The sequence below is a fragment of the Mustela nigripes genome, chromosome 1 (assembly GCF_022355385.1).
Source record: "Mustela nigripes isolate SB6536 chromosome 1, MUSNIG.SB6536, whole genome shotgun sequence".
NCBI lineage: Eukaryota > Metazoa > Chordata > Mammalia > Carnivora > Mustelidae > Mustela > Mustela nigripes.
In genome coordinates this window covers 153,836,711-153,848,780 of record NC_081557.1, presented here as the reverse complement: position 1 = coordinate 153,848,780, position 12,070 = coordinate 153,836,711, and the positions used below count along the sequence as shown (strand labels likewise).

General features: G+C 32.3%; 1 protein-coding gene across 3 annotated transcripts in view; it reads left to right on the top strand.

Moving 5' to 3' along the window:
- The window catches only part of SNCA (synuclein alpha), a 161,506-nt gene extending 151,572 nt beyond the window's left edge, over positions 1 to 9,934 (top strand). For all 3 annotated transcript variants that reach the window (XM_059376008.1, XM_059376003.1, XM_059376016.1), the window contains exons 5-6: positions 6,845 to 6,928; positions 9,412 to 9,934. In XM_059376008.1, coding sequence (XP_059231991.1) covers positions 6,845 to 6,928; positions 9,412 to 9,444 — 117 coding nt within the window. In that variant the 3' untranslated portion in view covers positions 9,445 to 9,934. The remainder of the gene's footprint in view (positions 1 to 6,844; positions 6,929 to 9,411) is intronic.
- The last annotated feature ends 2,136 nt before the right edge of the window (positions 9,935 to 12,070 follow it).

The window sequence follows — 12,070 nt, the reverse complement described above, 5'->3', positions numbered from 1 at the left end:
ACATTCACAGGTAAAAGCAAACATGTAATAAAGATAGTAGAATAATTATTATATATATTATAATTGTAATATCTATATATTATATAATTATAATTATAAAATCAGAATGTAGATTAAAATGCAAATGCACTTAAATCAATTATATCTATAAAAGTCAGTCAAGGGATTCATAAATAAGTTTGTAAAATATAACATCATATATATAAAAACTGGAAGGGGGTTGTTATAAAAATTAAATGCTTTTAGAATGTGTTCAAACTTAACTGGCCATCAACTGAATAGAGACTGCTATACACATACGATGTTATATATGACCTAAAGGTAATCACCAATCATGAACTTTTAATAAATGCATACACAAAGAAAGAAAGGAATCCAGGCATGACACTAAAGAAAGCCATCAAACCAAAAGAGAAGAGAGCAAGAAAAGAAAGGAACAGAGCAGAATGACAAAAACAACTCTAAAATAAATTACAAAATGGCAGTATGTACATACCTCTCATTAATTACTTGATATGTAAATAGTCTAAATACTCTAATCAAAAGACATAGGGTGATTGAACAGATAGAAAACAAGACCCAAGGGGCGCCTGGGTGGCTCAGTGGGTTAAGCTGCTGCCTTCGGCTTGGGTCGTGATCTCAGGGTCCTGGGATCGAGTCCCACGTCGGGCTCTCTGCTCAGCGGGGAGCCTGCTTCCTCCCCTCTCTCTCTCTGCCTCTCTGCCTACTTGTGATCTGTCAAATAAATAAATTAAAAAAAAATCTTTAAAAAAACAAAGAAAACAAGACCCATCTATATGCTGTCTACAAGATACTCACTGCACACCTAAAGACATATGCAGATTGAAGGTGAAGAATTAGAAAAACATTTACCTTGAAAATGTAAATGGAAACAAAAAATTTGGAGTAGTAATACTTACCAGACAAAATAGATTTTAAAACAAAGACTGTAGCAGGAGACAAAGAAGGGAACTACATAATGTAAGAGGGAAGAGGATAAGAGCATCTGGGTGGCTCAGTGGGTTAAACCTTTGCCTTCAGCTCAGGTCATGATCTCAGGGTCCTGGGATCAAGCCCCATATCAGGCTCTCTGCTCTACCCACCCCCTGCCTGCTTCTGCCTACTTGTGATCTCTCTCTCTCAGTCAAATAAATTAATAAAATCTTAAAAAAAAAAAGGGAAGAGTATAAAACAATTGTAAAATATCTATGTGCTCAATATGGGAGCACCTAAATACATAATGCAACCTTTAACATGCATAAAAGGAGAGACTGGCAGTAATACAGTAGTAGTAGCATTCTTTAATACATACTCACTTTCATCAATGAATAGACCATCCAGGCAGAAAATCAACAAAGAAAGAATCAGGGTTTTGAACAACAGATTAGACAATTGGATCTAACATATATATATATATATATATATATATATATATATATATATATGTATATATGTATATGTATACATACATACATACATATATACACACATACATATATGTATATATATATTATATATATATATATATAAAAGTCCATCTAAACAGAAAAAAACACATTATTTTCAAGTGCTGATGAAACATCCTCCAGGATAGCAGGATAGATCATATTTAGGCTACCAAACTGGTCCCAATAATTTCAAGAAAAATAAAATTATGTCATATATCTTTTCTGACTAAATGGTATGAAACTCGAAATCAATTATGAAAAAAAATCAGAAAAAAACCCATAAATACATTGAGGCTTAGAAAGCATGATACCAAAAAATGAATGGGTCTACCAAGACCAAAGAGGGAAAATAAAATAGAGACCAATGAAAATGAAGACATAGCAGTCCAAAACCTTTTGATACAACAAAAGGAATTCGAAGATCAATGTTTATGGGAATTAGGCCTACCTTAAGAAACTAGAAAAATCTGAAATAACCCATCTTGTATCTAAAGGGTCTAGAAAAAGAAGAACAGACAAAAAAAGAAGAACTAGACAAAACTAGTAGAAAGAAAGGAATAATGAAGTTTATAGCATACATAAGTGAAATAGAGGCTAGACAAACCAATAGTAAAGATCAATGAAACAAAGATCTGGTTCATTGTAAAGATCAACAAAGTTAAAAAAAAACAAAAACAAAAACAAACAAACAAAGATGATAAACCTTTAGCCAGATTCAACAAGAAAAAAGAAAGAACTCAAATGAACTTAGAAGAGAAGGTGGAAAAATAATACCACCACAGCAATACAAAAAACTAAAGGTGAATGTTATGAAAAATTATAGGACAAATTGAAAAACCTAAAGAACTAGGTAAATTTCTAGTAAAATATCATTGTCTATAAGTGAATCAGGAAGAAACATAAAATTTGAACAGAGTGATTACTAGCAATGAAATTGAACCAGTAATTAAAAATGCCCAACAAACAAAAGCTCAGGACAAGATGGCTATATAGGTGAATTCTACCAAACATTTAAAGAGTTAATGACTATTTTTCTGAAAGTATTCAGGAAGCAGGAGAAGGAGGAGGAGGAAAACTTCCAAGTTCATTCTATAAGGCCAGCATGACCCTGATAATACAACCAGACAAAGACAGTGCAAAACCAGCCAACCAACCAAACAACTACAGTCCAATATCTCTGATGAACATAGATGTAAAATCTTCAATAAAATATTAGCAAACAGGGGCACCTGGCTGTCTCAGTTTGGTTAAGCATCTGTCTTCAGCTCAGGTCATGATCCGAGAGTCCTGGGATGGAGCTCTGTGTCAGGCTCATCATCATCAGGGAGTCTGCTTCTCCCTCTTCCTCTTCCTCTTCCTCTCCCTCTGCTGGTTCTTTTTCTCTCTCTCTCTCACTCTCTCACTTGGTCTCTGTCTTTCTTAAATAAATAAATCTGTAATTTAAAAAAAAATTAACAAACAGAATTTGACAACACATTACAAAAATCACTCCCCACGGGCGCCTGGGTGGCTCAGTGGGTTAAGCCGCCATCTTCGGCTCAGGTCATGATCTCAGGGTCCTGGGATCGAGTCCCGCATCGGGCTCTCTGCTCAGCAGGGAGCCTGCTTCCTCCTCTCTCTCTCTCTGCCTACCTCTCTGTCTACTTGTGATCTCTCTCTGTCAAATAAATAAATAAAATATTTTTTAAAAAATCACTCCCCACAATAAATTGAGATTTATTTCAGGGAAGAAAGACTAGTTCAATATTTGCAAATAAATCAGTATAATACATCATATTATCCAAAGAAAGAATAAAAACCATATGATTGTCTCAAAAAACCCTTAATCAAGTTAAGTTTAGAGGGAAGATAATTCCACGTAGTAAAGGCCATATGTAAAAATCCCTGAACTAACATCATATTCATGAAAAACTGACAGCTTTTCCCCTAAGATCAAAAACAAAACAAGGATGTCTATCCACCACTTCTATTCAGCATGATACTAGAAGTCCCAGTTGCAGCAATCAGACAAGAAAAATAAAATGCATAAAAATTGATAAGGAAGAAGTAAAACTTTCACAATTTGCAGATGACATGATACTATATATGGAAAATCCTAAAGACTCCATTAAAACAATAACAACAAAACCCAACTATTTGAACTGATAAAGGAATTCAAAAAATTTGCAGGATACAAAAATATATACAGAAAGCCATTGCATTTCTATACACTAATAACAAAGAAGCAGAAAGAGAAATTAAGAAAACAGTCCCATTTACAATTGCACTAAAAGGAATTAAACATCTTGGAATAAACTTAAGGTGAAAGACCTGCACTCTAAAAACTGTAAAACATTGATGAAAGACATTGATGATGACACAAATACATGGAAAGATATTCATGCTCATAGAAGAACTGGTACTGTAAAACTGTGTGTACTACCCAGAGCCCTCTACAGAGTCAGTGCAATCCCTATCAAAATGCCAATGGCATTTGCCACAGAAATAAAACAAGGGATTTTTAAATTTGCAAGGAACAACAAAAATCCCAAACAGCCAAAGCAATCTTGAGGAAGAACAAAGCTGAAGGTATCACCTTCCCAGATTTCAAGATATACTACAAAGCTGTAGTAATCAAAACAGTATGGTACTGGCACAAAAAAGGGCACATGGATAAATCAAAAAGAATAGAGAATCCAGAAATAAGCCTGTACTTATATGGTCAATTAATCCACAACAAAGGATGCAAGAATATACAATGGAGAAAAGACAGCCTCTTCAATAAATGGTGTTGGGAAAACTGGATAGCTACATGCAAAAGAATGAAACTGGACCACTTGCATATACCATACACAAAAATAAACTCAGAATGGATTAAAGACCTAAATGTGAGACCTGAAGCCATAAAACTCCTAGAAGAAAACATAGGCAATAATTTCCTTGACATTGGCCATAGAAACATTTTTTTTGATATGTCTCCTTAGGCAACAGACAGAAAAACATAAACTATTGAGACTACACTGAAATAAAAAGCTTCTGCACTATTACAAAAGCAACCTACTGAATGGGAGAAGATACTTGCAAATTATATATACAATAGGGGTTAATATCTAAAATATATAAAGAACTTATACAATATCAAAAAAAAAAAAGGCAGAGGACCTATGTAAACATCATCCAAAGAAGACTTACAGATGGCCAGCAGACACATGAAAAGATGTTCAACATCACTAATCATCAGGGAAATGCAAATCGAAACCATAATTAGATATTTATTACCTGACACCTGTCAGAATGGCTCAAATAAAAAAGACAAAAAATAACAAGTATTGGTGAGGATGTGGAAAAAAAAGAAACCTTGTGCACTGTTACTAGAAATGAAAATTAGTGCAACCAGTCTGAAAAACAGTATGGAGTTTCCTCAAAAAATTAAAAATAGAAATACCATATGACTCTGTAATTCCACTACTGGATATTTTTAAAGAAAATAATAGTAGTTTGAAAAGATACATGCACTGCTATGTTTATTTCAGCATTATTTACAATAGCCAATATATGGAAGCAATTTATGTGTCCATTGTAAAATGCATGTATAAAGAAAGTGTGGTGTATTTACACATACACTCAATGGAATATTACCCATAAAAAACAATGAAATCTTGCCATTTGCAACAACCCTTCTAAGACCTAGAGAATATAATGGTAAGTTAAATAAATCAGAGAAAGGCAAAACCAACGATTTCACTCATATGTGAAATCTAAGAATTAAGAGAAATGAACAAAGAGATTCTGAAATTCAGAGAACAGGTGGTTGCCATAAAGTGGGTGGGGGAATGGGTGAATTAAAGGGGATTAAGAGTATCAACATCCAGTTATAAAATAAGTAGGTCACAGAGATGAAAAGTACATAGAGCACATAGTCAGTAAGATTATAATAACGTTTGGTGACAGATGGTGATTACAATCATGGTAAGCACTGAGTAATGTATAGAATTCTTGAATCATTATTTTGTACACCTGAAACTAATATAATGCTATATGTTAACTGTACTTAAATTTAAAAAATCTAGAATCTAGAGAAGCTAAGATTTGAACTCAAGTCTTGAGATGCTACAGACCTCATATCTAATCACTATACAAGAGAACCTATATTCTTGACTTGTGCTAAGAGGTGAAACACTATGGTTACAGTATATTTACTCCACATTTAGAAGTAAGGTATTTTGAGGACTGTTTGTATTTTATTTCGTTTATATATAACTTGGACTTTTTTGGTTTATGAAAAGGGAGTTGGGCAGGAGAAAATGATCTATAAATTTCTCAGCCCAGTTAATGTAGGCATGAGCTTTAGTTTGACTTTTTATATGGGCAACCATTTCTTTATCTTTCTGCCTACCTGTCAGTCACTTTCATGATGAAGACAAGAAGGGTGGTTATTTACACCAGGCATATTTTTAAACATAAGCTACATTGGCTGAGGGAGTATTTGATCTCTTTGAGTAAGTCCATTTTAGGCTCATATTGCCTCTCTGCTTTTTCAATTTTCGGTGAACTCTACTGGAATAAATGCAAAGAAACAAAAGGCATTTAATGAAGGATACTAGTAAAGATATGAGTTCAAGTTGAGTTTTATGGTATCTTATTTTTAAGGAGAGAGATCTGGGAAATTTGTGAATCATGTATTTATATTCTCTCTCTCTATATATATATATAAATATATAATTAATATGTATTTATAGTTTTAATTTTAAAATTTCAGAAAATAAATTATTTGCCATCATTTAAAAAATAAATTATAAAATATGTATGCTTTTACATTATAAATGGTTATATAAGTTAACTTACAAAAAAGTAAAACATAACTACCCAATAAAAAGTGCTTTTAACATTTTGTTGGATTTTCTTCAATCTTTTTAGCTTTACATCTGAATAACACATTGGTTATATCCATTATATATACAACTTTATATCTTTCTAAACATGCTATTATAAATAGGTTCTCATTTTGTTATATAATTTTCATGCTATAGTAAATACATATCTTCATAATAATATATTGAATAGATTAATTATAATTTTCTAATTTCATTTTCTATTGAACATTTAGGTTAACAATTTCTTTTACTGCTGTCGTTGGTGCTGTGAAAAACATCTTTGGAAGATAGCTTTGGACTACTTCTTGGGTAGTAAATTACTTGGGCAAAAAAATTTGTATATTTTTAGTGTTAACAACACATAACATCACAATATTTCTGCAAAGGTACTATATAGTTTAGAATGCCAGCAGTAGTTATAAGTAGTGCCACTTCTACAACATTCTTACCATTATTTTATATAAGATGTTTTAAAAATGTGCTTAATTTTTGAAAAAGTACAAACTGGTACCTCATCATATTCCTTTTGTGTTTCCCATTTAGAGTGAAGAAGGAGGCCCACAGGAAGGAATTCTGGAAGATATGCCAGTTGATCCTGACAATGAAGCATATGAAATGCCTTCTGAGGTAAAATTTTATATACCTTCAACTCTGAAAATAAACTTCAGGAGTTCAAGTTGAGTCTTTTTAATAAACAGTACCAAAAATCTGTCACTGTCAGATTTTCCTTCCATTTGTCCTTACTGAAAGTGATTTACTCTCTAGAGGGACAAATTGGACAAATCCAGACTATATATTGTGCAGACAACTTGAAAGCTAATTTGTAAAGCATTGTTTAAAAAAAAAAAAGGCACAACAGAGATACTCTGTGGTTCATACAATCTAACATATGTACTTAATGACCCTTTACAGAAGGTGTTTGCTGATCCCTGCATTAGAAAATTATTTTATTAAAAACCTTACTTTCTAAAATAAATCCCCAAATGGAAAGTTGGAGAAATCAACTCAATACCTAAACTCATTATTATTTGCCATACATTTCCAGCAAGATATTTGCATGGTAAAATAAAAACTACCCAAATTTAAATTATTTATTTAATTAATTATTAATTAAATTAAATTATTAAATTATAATTTAAAAATTATAGAGTAGAAATATGATAAATGCACAGTTTGCAGTAACTGATGTACTCCAATCCAGCCTTTAGATGATTAATTTTAATTTGAAAATAAGTTTCTTTAATAGAAAATATTTCTTAAGGAAAATTTTAAAATACTTTTAGATGAATGAAGCTGACTTAAAAAGAAATAGAAAATCTGAATAGACATATAATAAAGTAAAGAGACTGGATTATTGTTAAAAAAAAAAAAAATCTACCCACAAAGAAAATTTTGTGGACCAGGCAACTTCACTGATGAATTCTGCCAAACATTTAAGGAATAATTAATAACTATTAACCACAATTAATACTAATTAATTTTTTTTATCAAAAAAAAGAGGAAAGATTACTCCCCAACTATTTCCATGAGGATGATATTCCCTGATACCGGCACCAGACATCAAAAAGGAGATAATATCTTCAAAAAGAAGATATTATTCATTAAAAATTAAGTTAAGGGGCGCCTGGGTGGCTCAGCAGGTTAAAGCCTCTGCCTTCAGCTATGGTCATGATCCCAGGGTCCTGGGATTGAGCCCGCATCGGACTCTCTGCTCGATGGGGGACCTGCTTCCTCCTCTCTCTCCGCCTGCCTCTCTGCCTACTTGTGATCTCTGTCTGTCAAATAAATAAATTAAATCTTTAAAAAAACTTAAGTTAAAATGTCTTCCAGTTAGGTTATATATTATTCTTTACAGCATCAGTTAAAGGCATATTGATAATCCCATTTATAGAAATTGAAATTAAATTGTTTCTTAGATTTTACCAAAATTTTTGAATCTTTTTATGCACAGCACAATATTAAATACTGTAGAAAATACCAGAAGATTAATTGATAGTGCCAGAACAAAAGTTTACATTCTAATAGGTTTGATAAAAATAAATACAAATGAAAATTTATTCCTTCATTTATTCGTGATGATTCCTTTAAACATTATTGACTGTCTTCTATGTATCAGGCATCACAGAGGCAAAAATATTCAAGATACACAAAAAAGTATATGTTACAGGATCTGGTTAAAGTGATCAGGAGTTTTATAGAAGAGTTAGTGTTGATCTGTGTGGGAGGGATGGGAGATATGATATGCCAAAATGGAAAGAAGACATTCTAGCACAAGGTAGTATCAGAAGCAAAGGCGCTGCATATCTAAACATACATAAGGCTATGCCTGAGGAACAGTGGATAATTAAATAGGATTTGTGGTTAGGGAACAAAGAGACTAGTGACAGATTAAGGCTGCAGAGATGGGTCAAAGACAAGTTACAGAATACTAGAAGAACCTTTCCATTTAAGTTTGTACTATATTCAGAAAGCAACTTTAATTATTGAAGGTACTTTTGTTCATTTTAAAACAGGATCCCAATTAGGGTTGTTTTTAGGACTAATTTGACCACTTTAGTTAAGATCTTTAATATTTTTATTTATTTAATATTTTATTGTGGATGCTATCCATATATTGTATGGAGAGAGGGGGATTTAGAATAAAAATAATAATTGAAGCCATAGATGAAGAAGATATTTTTTATTGAGAGAGCAAAGGGAGAGAAAATGTCTTTGTCTCCTTTTAAAAATTAGAGGATCTTAGCCCCGGAAGAGGGTTTTTAAATCACTGGATTTGGCTCTCAAAATGTAAAGCTGAGGAAATGGGAGCAAGATAGACCAACTAACTTGCCCTGCAGGACTAGAACATATGACTGTTAAATGTCATCTGGAAGTAAAATTCAGATACCTGAACTCTGAGCAGCCTAATTCACTTTTATATTTGACAGGAAGACAAAACTATTAACAATGAAATTATATTGTGTATAACTGAATGGTTGCAGAGCTGTTAGGAGTATAACCTTCGTTCAGAGTGATGAGCTATGTCCTGTGTCATTCACCCTAAATCCTTCATTACAGATGACTCAAACTAATAATACTGCATGTTTTCTTTCTGATTTTCTTCATATTAGGAAGGGTATCAAGACTATGAACCCGAAGCCTAAGAAATACTTTTGCTCCCAGTTTCTTGAGACCTACTGACAGATGTTCCATCCTGTACAAGTACTCAGTTCCAACATGCCCAGTCATGACGTTTTCTCACAGTTTTTACAGTGTATTTTAAACTCTTCCATCAGCAGTAATTGAAGTTATCTGTACCTGCCCCTACGCAGCATTTCAGTGCTTCCCTCTCACTGAAGTGATTATACGGTAGCAGGGTCCTTGTGTGCTATGTGGATATTGTGGCTTCAAATCTAAAATGTTAAATTAAAACACCTAAGTGACTACCACTTATTTCTAAATCTTCACTATTTTTTGTTGCTGTTATTGAGAAGTTGTGATTTACTATCATATATTATAAGATTTCTAGGTGTCTTTTAATGATTATTTCTGTTTAAAAATAATGATGTGTTGTGAAATTTGTTAATATATATAATACTTAAAAACATGTGAGCATGAAACTATGCACCTATAAATATTAACTATGAAATTTTACTGTTTTGTGATGTGTTTTATTAACTTGTGTTTATATATAAATGGTGAAAATTAAAATGTTATCTCATTACAAAAATATTTTTAATCCATCTCACTTTAATAATAAAATCATGCTTGTACACTACAAACTGAGAACTGACACAATTACAGTTCTTGACATCCATTTGAAGGAGAAGGAATTTTAGAAGAATTTAAACAGACAAGATGGAACGTTAACCCTTTACTCTAAATTCACTGAAGAAACACTACCCAAAGTATGTTCTGACATGTAGTGGTGTCTTAAGAGACTATACAGAAAAAAATGGGTTCCATGGAATAATAAAAATTGATTTTGACTATGTCTACTTCAAGTATTGATAAAACATATTAGCACATTAAGGCTCAGAGAGAATCCAGTTAACTTTATTAAACCAGTGTTTTATGTATTTATTTTTTAGATCAAATCCCCCCCCATCCACCACCCTTGGAAATGCCTTTAAAAATTTCTGGGAACTACCAAACCATTACCTTCAGAAATGTTAATTTAAATGGGTGCATTCCCAGAAATAGATCTTTCAAAACTGAATCAGGAATAAGTAGAAAATTTGAAAAAAATATTATTACCAGCAATGAAATTGAATAGTAATCAAAAAATCCCAACAAACAAAAGTCCAGGATCAGATAACTTGACAGAGGGATTCTACCAAATATTTAAAGAAGAGCTAATAACTGTTTTCTCAAACTTCCATAAGACAGAAGAGGAAGGAAAGCTTCTAAGTTCATTCTGTGAGGCTAGCATTACCCTCACACGGAAACCAGACAAAGACACCACAAAAAAAGAAAACTACAGGCCAATATCTCTGACGAAAATAGATGTAAAATCCTCAATACATTATTAGCAAACAAAATTTGGCAATACTTTACAAAAATCATTCACCACAATAAATTGTGATTTATTTGGGGATGCAAGGGTAGTTCAGTATCTGCAAATCAATCAATGTGATACATCACATTAATAAGAGATAGAATAACCACATGATCATTTCAATAGATTCAGAAAAAATATTTGATAAAATATAACATCCACTCATGCTAAAACCTCTCTGGAAAATAGGTCTAAAGGGAACATATTTTGACATAATAAAGGCCATATATGAGAAACCCACAACTAACATCATACTCAGTTGTGAAAAACTGACAGCTTTTCCCCTAAGATCAAGAACAAAACAAGAATGTCCACCCACCACTTCTATTCAGCATGGCATTGGAAGTCTTAGTGGCAGCAGTCAGACAAAAAAAAAAAAAAAAAAAAAAAAGGCATACATAATAAGGAAGAAGTAAAACTTTCACTCCTTGCAGATGACATGATACTATATATAGAAAATCCTAAAGAATCCACCAACCCCCCCCCCCAAAAAAAAAACCCTATTAGGACTGATAAAGGAATTTAGTAAAGTTGCAACATACAAAATTATATACGGAGGTCTGTTGCATTTCTGTACATTAATAGCAAGTAAAAAAATGAGAAATTGAGAAAACAATCTCATTTATAAATGCACCAAAAAGAATAAAATACCTAGACATAAATTTAACTGAAGAAATGAAAGACTGTACTCTGAAAACTTTAAGTCACTGAGGAAAGAAATCAAACATTACGCAAATAAATGGAAAGATATATTGTGCTTATGAATTGGAAAAACTAATATTGTTAAAATATCCATACTACCCAAAGCCCTCTACAGATTCAATACAATTCCCATCAAAATGCCAGTGGCATTTCACAGAACTGAAACAAAGAAGATTTAGATGATTATGGAACACAAATGCTTCTGAATAGTCAAAGCAATCTTGAGAAATAAGAACAAAGCTGAGAAAATAAAGCTCTCTGATTTCAAACTATATTACAAAACCATAATAACAACAACATTATGTCATAGCACAAAAACAGACAAATAGATCAATGGACTAGAATAGACACACCACAAATAAATCCTTGCTTATATAGTCAATCTATGTGAAGGGAGACAAGAAGATATAATGGGGGAAAAAACTGTCTCTTTAAAATATAGTGTTGAGAAAACTGGACCACTGTCTTACAACATATACAAAGAGAAATTCAAAATGGACTAAAAACTGGAATGTAAGACCTGAAACCAT